The following is a 15395-nucleotide window of genomic DNA, read 5'->3' as shown; positions in this document are numbered from 1 at the left end:
AACTCAAAAACACCCCCATAAAAACCAAAACAAACCAACAAATAAAAAACCAATAAAAAATGCCCCCCAGACAACAAAAGAATACTTCAATGTAAATGTTTTCTTAGATAGGCTGAAAATTTGGACTGACCTTACTGGTAGTAGTTGTCCTCCAAGCTGTAAATTGGGAAGTCATTATTTTTCCTCTTTTAAAACTCTAATAACTACTAGTATTTTGATATGGAAACAGCAGTGGTTTAGTTCTAGTAAGATGCTTATCTTCTTCCATTTTCTCAGATTAATATGTTAATGGCTTATTCCATACAGAGCTTCTTTAATTCTTCCAGAAGCAATCAAACATTGTTCTCTGCACTGAATGAAGATAAAGTGGTTCTGTTCCTGCATTTGCTAGGCATAGACACCAATGGACATGCCCATCGGCCAAACTCAAGGTAATTGAGATATTAAGCATATCTTTCTTACTAGTTTTAAATGCATATAGTAACTTTTTTAGCACTGCAATTTATCAAGGCATAAACAAAATTTGTAGTGTTGGGGGTCATATATGTCACCATGATCACATACTTTCTGAACTTTTGGGGTTATTTTGTTTTAAGGCCCCATCTATAGAAATGACAGATTTTTGCTCTCTACAGTACGTCAGGTTATACTCCTGTCAAATCTGATTTTAGCAATTTTCTTAGTTACAGCCAACACATAATCTAGAGTATATGTAGGAAATGTAGTTTTAAATATAAAATGGATACAGTTTTCAGATACCCCACTGCTGAAGTGATATCATTGAGTTTATAGACAGCAATATGCTCAGCAATAATGGCAAACTTCAGCATTAAGTTTTGACTTTCTTTATTACACTTGAAAAAAGAGTAGAGTTTAGATTAACAGTTCTCAACACCAATTCATCTTGAAATGCATTATTTGAGAACTTTCTTTTAATTTCTTTACATCCTGCTTTGCAGGATTTTATGTTTTTCTCTTAATCCTTACATACTTTTAAAATTCTCTGATTTCCTACATCATTCTAAAGTTCATACTTGCTGTGTGTTTAATGCTCATTTATTATGATTTTTTAAAGACAGGGTTTTAAAACTGGCTTTAGCAACAGATAGGAAATTAGTTGTCTGAAAGTCAATCATGGTCAATCACTTTTTCCAAAAATATACAAATTTTTTATTTAGCTTCTATTCCAGAAAACTAGGGTCTGTCCTGATCTATGACTCATCTCAAAACACTCACTGCCTGGTGAGATTTTTCTATGTTTTTTAGTTACCAGCCTAAAGTAATTTTTGCAACTTACCGTTTAAGGTGTTAGAGTTTTAAAAAATTCCTTAGTTTTGGCATTCTGCCTAACTTGCCTGGCAGCTGTGAGTAGTAAAATGATAGTTTTATGTCAAGGACAGGTCAGATTTGAAATATAAATCCATTTGAAACTGTGGTTTCAGTAATCTTCAAACTGTGCTGCAATGATTTAATATCTCAGTAAGACTCAGAGGAAGAGAGATTTTTACATCTAGGAAGCCTTTTGTTAGCTTGCTGTTCATTTGAGGTTAAAGCTGTCTGTACTCAAAGGACTGGGCTTTATGGCCATGGATAAGTTGCTTTATACCCAGTGTGAACGCCACCTGGAATGTAACCTTTTTCTCCTATTTTTCAAGGGAATACCAGGAGAATATTAAACAAGTTGATGAGGGTGTGAAAGAAATTGCTTCATTGATTGACAATTTCTATGGAAATGATGGAAAGACTGCATTTATTTTGACTTCTGACCATGGAATGACAGACTGGGGTAAGTCTTTTTAAATATTGAGTCAGTTGAGTTTATGGGCATCTGGTGTGTGATTAAAGAGCTCTGTCCCATGAGAAGCTTTGGAACCCCTGCTTTGATTTGGCATCCTAAGTGTTGCTTGTGTATGAAAATCCATGCAAATTGCTGTGACAGCTGCATTCCATGTCTGGTCAGAAAAAAAGACATTAAGTTAAAGCTTAATTTCCTCAGTGACTGCTAGTAGGGATAGGAAGATTGCTGCAGAAAACCAACTCAAGCAGGGGGAGATGGTGTTATTTGGCTGCCAGCAGCAAATTTGGTCTTGTTCCAGCACCCCTGGGAGATACAGTTTTCACTTTGGTGCTCTAAAGCACCTGGAAAAGGTTGGAAATCTGTCCAGGAGCTGGTGAAAAACCGTACAGAGAGAGGTTTGGGGAGGAGTGCAGCATCTTTTTGCTTATTTTGGCCTTTTACACACAGCAGAAAGAAGAGGACTGCTGTTGTGATATTTCTTGAGTAGGTTGGTGCTAGAGACGGGTGCAGGAGCTGAGAGTACAAAGAGAAGAGTGAGGCAGGGGCCAACTGTACTGATCCCCACAGAGGAGAGTTGTGAAGGGTGGCCACAGTGGCCAAATGCTTTGAGGCCAGATGAGAAAAGTTTGCAGTGCTAAACTCATTTAGACATTTTTCCCTAATTCTTTCTTCTTTCAAGAATCTTAAGAGCACTCCTGTCTTTGTGTGCAGCCAGTGAAAATGATATGTCACTCTTCCAATGCTGCGGGTTTGCAGCTACTAGCTATGATACTTTTGAACCAAGGATGCTCCAGGCATGGTTGTGGCAAAACAACAGTCAGCATCTTACTCTGTGTGTGAAATCCTAAAGTTTTTCAATTGAAGAGATGCAGATTTTTTCTGTCATCAGAGATAACAAAAATATTTGTATATTTATTCAATCAGCCTACTTACCATCTGTTCATTTGCAAAATAGTCCATTTTGAATAATATTTACTGTTGAGCTGACTGCCACTTGCAATAAAATTTTAATTATGCTGGATTTTTTCTGTATGTTTCAAGAGATTATTTCATAATTTTTTTATAAGGAAGGGGTGTATGTGTATATATATATATATATATGATATTGGGATCCTCAGGAGGTCCAATACCTGCCCAAGGCAGGCTTAGCTTTTGAATCAGACAGAGATGCTAGGGCTTTATTCAGCAGGGCCCTTAAGACCTCAAAGGGATGTCACCTATGCTACCCTTTTGGGCAGGCTGCTCTGCTGCCTGTTTGCCCTCAGAGAGGGGGACAAGTTTTCTTATCTACAATCTGAACTTCCTTTGTATCAAATTATGGCAGTTCTGTCATACTCCCACCGTGTGCCACAGTGACACTCTGGCTCCATCCTCTCTCAAGACCCTTCATGGTGGGGTACAGGCAGACAGGCTGCTCTGCTATGTTCTCCCCAAAGCTATTTCTTCTCCAGGCTAAACAAGTCCCAGTCCCTCAGCTGCTTCTCACAGGGCAAGTGCTCCTCACTGAGACCATTCCAGATGATGGGTGTCTTTCTGGTACCAAAGGAGCCCAAAACTGGATCCGGTGTCTAGAGGTTGTCTCACAGGTACTGAACAGAGGAGAACAATCCTTTCCCTGTACCATTCTCCTGTTAACACTGCCTTTGGTGCTGTTGGCCTTCCTCACTGCCAAAGTGAGCTGCAGGGGTCTTCTCATTATGTATTGGATTGTTTGCAGGGGGAATAAAAGGTGTTAGCAGTAACTTCTTCAGGCTTTGAAAACCACTTGTCTGTCATAGTTTTCTGTCATCTCTTTGTCTTGAAGGAAAAGCTTGATCTTGTGCCAGAAGTGTTAATAACTTTGAAGTTGACTTTAGTGAATATGAGAGCAAACCCAGGCGTTCTGCTCAGGCCCATTGTGAGCTGTCTGAAGGATAGTTCAGGAGTTTTTATTTGGGCTGGTTGGTAATATTAGCCTCTGCTGCAGCCTTTCAGTGATTATTTGCATAATGGGTTGTTCACCAGTTTTCAGACATATTAAACATTGAAAGGATGGGGGGGCCTATTAAGGAAAGAAATATGATCTGAATTAGACATGATCAAAGATATTGTGGCTGCTGGCAAAAGCCAATGGTGTCGCTTGCTTTCTCAGTCTGGCCCCATGATTTTGCTTTAATTGATGTCAGATGGAATTGCTGACCACCAACACAGGGTGTTCCATACCCATCCTCACCTTGGTCTCTTGTTCCTGCTACCATCCTGGCACAAGTACCTGTGTGGTCTGGTGGACTATGGAACAGACAGCTAAACAACAGCATCCTTTTTCCCCCTTTTCCCTGAAAAAGTCTATTTGGAGAGTGCTGGAGGTGGAACCTGGAACTGACCCAACTGAAAATAATTATTTTTGTTCCCCTCTTGTTATTCAGATCAGAACTGAAGCAGTTCTTTATAACAGGGAGGGAGTGGGTACAGCTGCCTTTCTCAGTTCTATCTGTCTTAAAGTATTCATAGATACAGAATCCCAGTGAAATGATGGAGCTGGTGGCTTGGCTAAATTTTCCTCCTGCAGTAATAAGACTATAACGAACATAAGAAATAATCCCTGGTCCCTGGAAGATACAGGAAATGGTCTCTCTATAAGCTCTTTTCCCAAGTTCTTCAAAGGAAAGCAGTTGTTGCTGTTTTTTGAACCCAGAGGGTGCCCACCAAGAAATATCAGAAATCTAATTCCCAGAGCAGTGTGTTCATAAGCTTTGGGTTGTTTAAAATAAGTGAAGTTGGCTCTTCAGCTGTGCCACAGTGATCGTTTTAAGGACAGAATTGGGTATGATGTTTGGAATAGCCTTGAGTTTTCATAACAGTGTGCTTTGTCTGTTCTTTGTATTCATTAAAATATATATTTATAGACAGGGAAGAGCATCTGTCTGTGCAAATATAAGGAAAATGTGTAATCTTGTAGACCATGCAGAGACCCACATAGGACTTGTATAACAAAGTTCTTCCCTTTGAGGCTGGGTTATCTCATTGCTCCGGTACCTCACCCACCAGGTTCAATGACCAGCATTTCTTTCAAGCTCGTGCGGCTCCTGCTTTAATACAGCTGCTGCTGAGGTGTCATTTTCAACCTTCCTGCTTTTTGGTGGCTGATGTGTTAATCTGGAGGGAATCAATTTGCCCTGGGAAGAAAATAATGTTTTATCAATTTTTAAGGAGTGTGCTACTAGACTTTAAAACCTTAAAAATGAACTGCTATCACTGTTGGAATGTGATGACAGTTCCAATGAATATTGCTTCCTAGTCTCAAAGTGGAAGTTTAATTCTTATTCAGAGGTCAGTTCTGTATGATTTTTTTTTCACATGTGCCTATTATTACTGAAATCAGGCATTCTTGGTTTCATTGAGATGCTCAGGATAAGCACATGTACGTGTTTTGAGCTGGTAACTCCACTATATGTTGAGGCTTTAAAAATATTATGGCTTTATTTTCTGTATGTTAAAAATGTGGGGATTTTAGTATAAAAAGTTCTGTCTATTTAGTCTTGACTTAACTGGTACTGATTTCCCAACTTGAAAAATGAATTTAGCCCTTATTGTTAGTGACATAAAAATAAGCTATGAAGCTGGAATAGGTTGTCTGTAACAGGCTTTTAGTATGTCTGTATCAAGAGCTTAGTACATGTGTGCATATTTTTATTGAATATAGATTTTGTTTGTTTTTACAGCACATGTCTTACAGTTTCTATTTTTCTTGTTTGGTTGTTTCTGTTTTTCTTCTTAGGATCCCATGGAGCTGGTCATCCCTCAGAAACTTTAACACCACTGATTGTTTGGGGTGCTGGGGTAAATTATCCACAGAAAGTTACAACCCAATTATTTGAAGACAATTTTTTGAAAGGTAGGTAAAATATAAGACTTAGGTGAAAGATTGTGCTGGAAACTGAGATGTTTTTAACTATTACACACGTTGAGATTTGCTGATGTCTGTTCCATTTCAGTAAGTGTGATTTGCTTTGTGTGATGTGTAAGGAAAAGGTGACAGGGTATGTCTAAGGAAGCTACTGCAAAATTAGGTAAATAACATCAGTCAGTTTTCTTTTCTAATCATAGAACTGAAAACGTTCTCTCTTTGTTGACAGGAGGCTATTCATGCTCCTAAAACTTCATTCCAGGAGACTTAATTTTTAACTCCCAGAGGCTGAATGCTATTAGTACAGAAACATAAGTTGGGAAGTTCAAAGACACCTTTCTAACTTCACAGCACAACCCTGTGGACTTTCCAGGGGCCGTCTTGTCTCATTTGCATCCTTGCAGCTGTTGTGCAAATGTAAACAGCTTTTTCAATGAAAAATGTGATTCTTCACTGTTATTTTTCCCTTTTCTAATTTATTTAAGAGTAAACCTTTTTTAAAATGAATGATTTTTTATTATTTCACATACATAATGCAATAAATGCTGTCTTACTGAAATATCAATGGGGTTAGAGAGTTTTTAACATGTGATTAAATTGTTCAAGCTGTTCCTCTTTGATGTGCCCCATTCTTGTGTCCTGCTCTGTTTCTTAAGGTGCCTTCAGTCTTGGGTTGTTGCTCATGATCAATGAAGTAATGACTTTCTATTTTATTGGATTGTTTGTCAAGGTACGTTAGAGAAAACAGGCAAAAATTACTTCAGCCCTGAGGTTTTAACTCTGTCCTGCTATTGAGAAGGTATTTGGAAACAGCTTAGGTAATTTTAGAAATAGTACTAACTTTTCACTCTTTGCACCTAACTGCTGCTATAAAACGTTGACATCTGTGATAAAAGTGAAAATGAGTTGTAGGAAAAATAAATAGAAAACAGAATAAAACAACTGATTTTGGTGTTTGTGATGGCTGATCTGCTAGACTTTGAAGGACATTTGATATCTAAGGGTTGATCTGCAATAGTTGAATTTTACATCTGTCAGTTTCCGTGATTGTCAGCAGCTTTAGTACAAACCTCAATGTCTGACTTCCAGTCATGATGAAAATGATGTGAGAGATTTCAAAAAAGATGAACATTGAGCTGACTCCCAGGTGCACAGTAGGGAAAGCTATATGGCCCTCATCTATTAGACAATATGTATTTACTTAAAGGATGACATTTGTCTGCACCCTGCTATGCCTGCTTCATGTTTTCCTTCTAAAGGTTAAAAAACCAGCAAACCAAATAACCACACAAAAAACCAAGCACACCAAAGCAAACATCAGAAATTCCTCCATTCATTTTTTACTAGCTTTGCATCTGTCAAGCATGTTGTTGCTTTGTTTAGACCTTACAGATTCTTAATTGGTAAGGATGATCTCTCTTGGAGATTTGAGATGCTCTGAGTATCTTGGGAGTTTGAATTCCTATTTGAGTAATAAGTATCTTCTTAAAAAGGGACTGTTCTCTCTATGGCAGTACATCAGAGCTTCTAGTAGGTTACATAGCTTAGAAGACAGAATTGTTGAAATGGAGCTTGGCACTTGCACAGATCAATACAGTTCAGCTACTCCATTGTTACAATCCCAGATAGTTTCACAAAGTTAATGTATAAAAGAAAAGCTGTTTAAAAGAATTCTCTTGAAATGTTCTTTGAATCTGTCTTTCCTGCTCCGTACAGCTGCAGCTGTGACTGTGTGCAGGGCAGGAGGGTGTTTTCAAGACTGCTGTATCACTGATGTATGCAGGTGTCAGGCTTATATTTCTAGTTGCATGCTCCAATGTTCAAATTCTTTCATCTATTGACAATTCTTTCTAATTTCTCCAAGTGTTTATGGAAGTATTGACAGAACGTTTCTAATGCTGACAAGCTTCTTATGATCTGTGCAGTGCAAGCAGGCTGTAGGCAGCTCAGTGAACTGTCTTTCTTCTCATTGTTGCCATGGAGGGTCATATCCGCCAAAGGCAGTGCCAACAGGCAGGACTTAGCCTGTCCAGTTTGTCACAGAGAGATGAATGTCTTCCTCGGATGGCCAGAAGGGCAGAGAGTCTGCTCTGGGTTGGCAGCCTTCTCCGCAGCAGTTTCGTCACCTGTGCTCTGCCTTCCCTCAGGCCTGCTCATTCAGTCCTCTTGGAAAGATTTGTTATGGCAGCCTTGCATCCTGTGGGCGACATGTGGTATTACCCATTTGGCCACTGGTTTGACCCTTCTTCAGAAGGAAGGAGAATACAGAACTGCTCTCTAGCTCCTCAGGGGCTGATGGTTGCCCAGGGGCACAAGCCCAGAGGAGCTTGTGAGTGAAGGCACAACCTCCTGCAGGTCAGGGCGTGGGGTGCTTGATACAAGCCTGCTTTGTAGGGGGCTCAGCCTGCTTTGTCACAACCGAGGGAGCTCAGTGTACCCTCCACTACTTTGGCTTCTGTGAGGTTTTGTGTGAGATTTTCTTTGGTTCATGTAGCCTCATCCTCAGTCTCTTTTTGAACTGGCACTTCCCTGCTGTTTTCCCGGATTGTTTGCATCTGACAGCCCAGCGGGCTGCAGTAAAAGCAGGACAGGATAAAGGCAAAAAAACGCCTCTGTAAAGTGGGTGGAAAACTGCTGAGCACTGTACAGGAAACCTAGACAGTGAGCTGGAATCATAAACCAGTGTGGGCAGCCAAGATGCCTCGCTCCTGGGAGTACAGCCTAGACTGGCCAGTCTGTAGGTGTGTCCTAGTCCTTAGGAGTTCCTGGGCTCAGTGTCCTGTGGCTCCTGGTCCAAAGCATATGTCTTCAATTCTGCATTTTAGAATGTCTGAGTAGGGCACATGGAGATGAAAAAACTTCTGACAAAAAGAGATGTTTTCTCTAGCAGAGATACAGTATCTTCCTACCTTAAGCACGTTTTGTGTGTGTATAGACAGTTTCCCAATGTTTTTCTTTGGAAAAGTGTATTTAAAAGGAAAACGGGCAATTCATTTATATAATAGAAATATGGGTAAGAGTCTGTTTCTAGAAATATAAATCCATTTCCTTTTCTGGGAAGCAAAAGGAAGCAAACTTGTACCTTTTGGTGTGAGTTTAACAGAACTGATGATTAATGCTGCTAATACTTCTCCTGTGTTGCCATGGTAGCTGTCTCACTACTGTTAAAGTACAAGTCTGCTCTTTGAGGTACTTGTGGGACCAAATAACAGTGGACCTGTACTCAGACCCCCCAAGGTAACAGTGGTATGAACTAATTGCTAAAAATTAGTTTGGTCTATGCAATACTGCAGATGTATGAAAGAATATACCAAACCTTGCTAAACTCTTTTTTTAAGTAACTCTCCATCCCCAAAGAAAGCAGGCATTTTTCTCTTTATTTCCTTAGAGGCCAGCATAGAACAGGAGAATATAATTTTCAACCAAATTTTTGTATGATGTGCCAAAGCTTTAGGATCTAATGTTTGTACCAATGCATTTAGGACCTTGGGTTAGCCTTTTTTACAAACTGTTGAAGAGGTACTATAAATCTCCTAAATCCGAGTTTGATTCTTTTAGTTGGCACAGGAGGTAATACATTACTGTGCTGAAAAAAAAAAAAGCCTTGGCCTTTTTTCTACTGATCTAGGTCACAATCGCAGGCAGCAATTTATCCTGCTGGATAAAAGAAAATGTGAACTGAAATGAATGCATTTTGTTGTTTCTGCCTGTTGAGTTCCATCTGTAACCCTTCTTGGGTTAGCATCCTCATGTAAAATCATAATTTTCTTTAGTACCAACACTACAGAAAATGGCAACAAGATATTAAATGTCAACTGAACTTGAAGTGTCCTTTTAAATATGTGTAGATTAGCTGTTGAGGTGCTCTTGTTTTTTGGTGTTTTTTTGCAGAATGGAAACTGGAGAACTTGAAGAGGCTTGATGTCAATCAGGTATCAAACATACCTAATTTAATAGTTCCTAAGTTTTCACCTTAAATTATAAGTTTTGTGTGATTTAAAGTAATTTACTTAATTTAAATGAATGATTACACCAGTGTACCATTTCCCTAGAAACAGGAACCACAATAACATTATGAGGATAAGTTCAAATTGCTGTTGACATGTGACAGCTGCACATACAACTTCTCCTGAAGATGTATTATTACACCATTTATTTAAGGAATCCCACACAGCTGTAGGAAGAATGCAGTACAATATACCAGGTCCATTAAGGTGCTGTTACTAAATCAAAACCATCTCTTGCTACAGTGGTAAACTGTGGGATTTTTTCATCTGCGATTGTGGCCCAAATATTTTGCAGTTTAGACAATTAGTACTGTGAAAGAAGAAAAGAATGTGAACTGCTTTTCCTTTGATCCTAAATCAGTCAGGCTTTTTTAAACTGCGGTGCTTCATCATCCTACAAAAACCAATATATGAATAAGAGACTCCAAACCTACTCAAACAAGGGAAATAATCTCCTGCTAGAAGGTTCAAATTGGGAACGTTCTGGATCAACTGCTTTCATCAAAGCCCTGGTACGAAACTACAAAAAAAAGATTAGTTTTCCTCTCAAGGCTGGTAGGAGTTATGGCATTGTTGTTTTGAGACTGTGAAGGAAAGTCTTACTTTGTCCTGGATAATGGAGTTCCCAAAGACAGAGCTTTTGTCCTGTAGTACACGTGGGACTAGGGGTAAAAATAGCAAATGAGACTTCTAATTATCATTACACTCCAGGTGTATTTTTCTCCACAAATAATGGTTTGGAATCTGCCCAGTAGATTTGAGGCTGGAGCAGTGCCTGTGATTTCAGTGCAGTTTCTTCAGATTTATGCTGGAGAAACAAAGAATTTTGGTGTGGAGTTTTATATTAAGGTAGAATATAAACCTGGTATGAGGCAGTGTTTATTATCACAAATAGAAGGAAATGGTAATTTATTTTATGAGATGCCTTGGTGTAAATTAAAGGCCCTTTCTGAGGGCTGATTTGGCATTAAAAAATTGCAGAAACTCCCTCTGAAGGGGAGAAGGTGAGTAATCTGCGCTGTGGAGGCATGGGATAAAGAATGTTGTGAAAAGCAGTATATCCAGTATACTGCTTAAAACTGTAAGTATTAAATTAGTTCTTTTGGTCATATAAATAGTCATAAAGTGGTATGCCTCCCTGAATGAAGTAAAGGAGGTGCTGAATTCCTGCAAATAAATACTGGGGTGGTTATATTTGCTTTTCAAATGAAATGTATTTTTTCAAGCTCGTTCAGCAGCGTAGCTTCACATTTTGAATCTAATCATGCCATGGCTACTAGAAAATAAAAAACCAAAATACTGTAAAGGAGAGATATATGTGTAATAACTTCGCAATATTACATAATTATATTTTGCATATGCAGGCACGTTAAAATTAAGCTGAATTTATTATCTCTAGAGGCTGAAACTATGTTAAAATGGGAATGCTTCTGTTTGCACAGGCTGATATAGCACCACTGATGGCTTCCCTTATTGGTGTGCCTTTCCCTCTGAACTCTGTGGTAAGAAGTACAAATGTTTTTCTATGTTATAAAAATATGTTCACCATATTGGAAGAGGTGTTGGGGACAAGACTTGAGGTGTGTGAGGAGAAGGATTACAGATTTGTAAAAGTGCTATAGGGTGTGAAGACCATTTGTAGTTTTAATTTTATGTGAGTATCTTTAGTTTAGAATACAAATTTAAATTTTTAAAATTTATTGTATAGGGCTTTTAATTGGAGAGGCAGCCGATCCTTTTTTAATCTGCAACTTTATACTCTTGACTATATAAAATTTTTTTGTTGCTTTGTTTTCAGAGATGGTAAAAATGCAATATGGTTTGAATAACACATGATTGTGATCATGAAAGCTAAGCCTGTAAACAAGCCAGTTCTCGCAATTTAATGTTCAATTATTTCTTGATTAAACTAGTGTACTTTCTTCAGATGTTATCTTCTGCCTCTAATTTAGAGGCAGAAGATAACATCTGTTCAGTGAGATGGCTTTTTCTTTTAGTTTCTCTCATGTATTTTTACATAGTCCAAAAGTTGCCTCGTAAATATCGAATTGACAATTAGCATTTCATTAGTGTGCTGCCACACTGCTAGTTCCATATATAAAACACCTATTTACAGCATATTTTTTTAATTATTTCTTCTGGAGACTCTGTCCCAGGGATTGTCTCCCTGTCCTGCACTCATTGCTGGTTGTGTGAGGAAAGCTGCCCAACACAGGCTGGCATGGGAACTGCTCCATTTCCTACCACAAGTACGGGATTGAGTCAGGCCCAGGGGAGGCTTTGGGTGGAAGACTGTTAGGGTTATCAAAAATGGCTTCTGATTAGAGGTTGATTTTATATTATTTTACACTATATAGTTTTGTAACACCTTCTGTTGTTTATGTTTTTTGCATTCCTGTAGAAGCTGAGATATTACAAACAATCCCTATGATGTTGCAAATCTGTGTGAGAAAAATATTTTCAAAGTAGTTACATGAGTTATTTCAGCAGTAATTTGAAGTGTTCTTACTGCTTATTTGGCCAGCAATTCAGTTAAGAGAAATTCCTGTTATTTCATTTATTTTTCTTTACTTATTATGTGTATTTTTCTTCCTCAGGGAACTCTGCCTCTGGAATATCTGAACACTAGTGCTCTTTTCAAAGCAGAGAGCATGTTTACCAATGCTATTCAGATTCTTGAGCAATTTAAGGTACTAAACATATGGTGAAAAAGCCCAATTTATTTGAATAATAGCTGTTGCTATGTGTAAAATAATTGTATGACTTATCCTATACATAGTGTGCTAAGTTGAAAGGATTAAAATTGAATGCGCATTCATTTGATTGAATAGCTGTGAGACTTATCTGAAGAAGCTTGAAAGACTTTAATAAGGAAGTTTGGTTGGTTTTTTTCTAAGGAGAATAACTTTTTTCTTTCTTCTTAACAAAAATGGTGATGTTTATTGGTGTTAATGTAAACCTACTTGCAGTATGTAGGTAGAATGCTGGTACCAGAGAAGGGAAATAATGCCTTTGCAATGGGGGCTGGAAGACAAGGCCTTAAATCAGGGTCAGTACACAAACAGATCAGAAAGGTAATAGCCTCCTGTGCATTAAAGAAATTAAATTAGTGGCCTAATTAACTTTTAGCTAATACTGGTGTATCTGTTGTTTTGCTTTGCAAGTGTTCATCTCTGGCTTCTCTGTCTTGATTCATTTAATATTGGATATTACATTACATTATTGGATATTACACATGAGTGGTCCAAATAAAAAAGGTTCTGTTTCACTGACCAGTGGAGTGAGAAACTTTCCAAAATCCTAGTTTTGGTAAGACATAGAAATGCTCTGAGGGGAAACCATCCTCCACAGTTACCAGCTGAGACACAAAAGAACTGTTATCCTGTCTGGAAATTCATGTCATGATAGTGAAACAATCAACTAGCATGAGATGACTTGCATGAGATTAGCACCTTCAGCATGCCAGGTTCACAAAGGTGTAGATACCAGGGTGGCAGTGTCAGCAGCAAGAATCACTTTCAAAAATATGGTGGAGAGCTGGCATGTTAACAGGGAACGTAACTGGTGGGCTTGGGTGTGAAGTTTGAAGCATGCTGATATCACCTCTGCAGTTGGAAGACCTATGCTTTAAGAATTAAGGATGACTCAGATATTTTTCATTTAAATTGGTATCTTGGAGATTATTTAAAAATCAAAGTAGTCATGCTTCTCCTTTCCTTTGAGCTTACTTTGTTCTCTTGTTCTGTAGTGCTGGGTTATTGTTGTTGGTGGTGGCTTGTTTTTAGCATTGTATTGGAATGATCCTGTCTGCTTTTCCTTTGAATTTCCTTTTTCTCTGCTGAAGCAGAAGTAGACTGGCTTAGACATGCCAAGTGGATTTTTACTTTTCCTGTGATGGGCTGACCTGACCATAGTTTGTACTCCCTGGAGATGATGTTGCCTTGGATGGATAGGATTAAATGTGTGGGTTGCTACTTCCAGCTGTCAGGTTTTACAAGTAGTGTGCTTAGGAAGTTCCTGACTACACATTATGCCAGCTGTCAGACTTGAGTCAGGCAGCTTCAGGAGACCTTGAAGATGTTTTGGAAGACCTTGGACAAAGTAGCTCTGATGGCACCAAAACTTTCCATTTTTGTCCATGTGCAGGTTAATTGATTTACAGCATTGTTTTGGCGGTGTTTGCTGCAGTGTACTGGTGCCTGTCTGGCATAAATTGTGCTGGTTTCATTGAGGGTGGTTGTCACTGAAGCCTGGTAACACTTCTAGCCATGTCTTCCTTTTATCCTGCAAACTGTAGAAGGCCTTTTGAGAAAAGTAGTGGCTGGAGCATGGCTTATTTTATTTACTTTAGAGTGGGTCTCTTTCCAGGAACTCAGAGGAGTTGTGCATACTTGAGTATAACACCCATTTTCATGGACAGCATATTGATAGTGTGATTTCATTCCTTTTCCAAAGTCGTAGAAATCTTCTGTGATCTTTTGTAGTTTAATTCTTGATACAATTTTTGTCTTGTTGCCACTTGCATATAATGATTTAATGCTCTTTTATGCAGGTTAAGATGAGTCAGAAAAAGGAAACTACATTGTCAATTCTGTTCACACCATTCAAGTAAGTGTCTGTAAAAACTATGTATATTTTACCTGATTGATTGTCTTACTGATTGCTTTGTTATTTCGGTGAGCTGCAACAACACATTCAGTCATTTAAGTCTTTTTTAGATGGTAGTTTTGATCTGACTTTGAAACTTTGCCCTAGAACTCTGTGCAATTAACTGCTTCTTCTCACCAATTAACTGCTTCTTATCTGATGTTAAGATAGATTTTTTTTTTAAATCTCTTCCTTACATTTTATTTTCCATTAAGGGTTATTTATCTAAGTTTTTTTTTTGGTTTTTTTTTTTTTTGGTTTTTTTTTTTTGCTATAGCTATAGAAATTACACTGATTTTTTTTTTCTTGTTATGGTTTTTTCAGCATTCTTTGGGAGATACTAGTCCCTATAGATCAGGAAGTGCAATCTGTTAATTTTTATATATATATATATAAGTTGAAGTAAGAATTGTTTCTTCTGTGATTTAAATGCTAACAAAGAATAAGTAAAATGTATTGCATCCAGAAAAGAACCTTACAGTGTTTAGCATTTGTGTTGCCTAGTCTTACTGTCTCCAGGCTGTGAAGGAGTCTTTGTAGTGATTTGTGTATCTGGGAACTCTATTCTAGTGTACGGAACAGTTACTGCTCCCCTCACCCTTCTGTCTTATCTAATTAAAGCTGCTTTTTCCTTTTCCTTTCTTCTGTAAAGGTTTTTAAAAGCTTTGCCATGGGTGTACGTGACAGCGTTCAGTTCTGCTCGCAGTTTGTGAAGTGCTCCAAAAATGCCTTGTCACCAAGAGCAGCTGTTTTCCTTTGGGAAATAGAGCAATGTTAATTAAGATCTTTAAATCATAGCAGCAGTAAAACGTACTTGAGTTGCTTCCTGTGAAATATATTTATTGTTAAAGATGATTTCTGTCTCTCTGAACAGACAATTGCTGTGTTATTTTATACCTCTAGCTCCTTCAAAGGGAAAGGTTCAAGAAAGTCCATGAGACAAAAGTCAAGTTAATCTTGGGGACATAATGAATCCTTTTGAACAAATTCTGAATAAGAATGACAGCTGCATTATCAAAGAATGTACTGATCTGTATGAAATAAAATGCCCATATGG

General features: G+C 38.2%; 1 protein-coding gene across 2 annotated transcripts in view; it reads left to right on the top strand.

Annotated features, from left to right (window-relative positions):
* The window catches only part of PIGN (phosphatidylinositol glycan anchor biosynthesis class N), a 98025-nt gene that overhangs the window by 29598 nt on the left and 53032 nt on the right, over positions 1-15395 (top strand). For both annotated transcript variants that reach the window (XM_030265393.4, XM_012571485.5), the window contains exons 6-12: positions 307-431; positions 1656-1786; positions 5556-5672; positions 9576-9616; positions 11134-11193; positions 12289-12381; positions 14244-14299. In XM_030265393.4, coding sequence (XP_030121253.4) covers positions 307-431; positions 1656-1786; positions 5556-5672; positions 9576-9616; positions 11134-11193; positions 12289-12381; positions 14244-14299 — 623 coding nt within the window. The remainder of the gene's footprint in view (positions 1-306; positions 432-1655; positions 1787-5555; positions 5673-9575; positions 9617-11133; positions 11194-12288; positions 12382-14243; positions 14300-15395) is intronic.

The sequence above is a fragment of the Taeniopygia guttata genome, chromosome 2, assembly GCF_048771995.1.
Source record: "Taeniopygia guttata chromosome 2, bTaeGut7.mat, whole genome shotgun sequence".
Taxonomy (NCBI): domain Eukaryota; kingdom Metazoa; phylum Chordata; class Aves; order Passeriformes; family Estrildidae; genus Taeniopygia; species Taeniopygia guttata.
The sequence above is the reverse complement of the archived record's forward strand: the minus strand, read 5'-3'. Positions and strand labels throughout refer to the sequence as shown.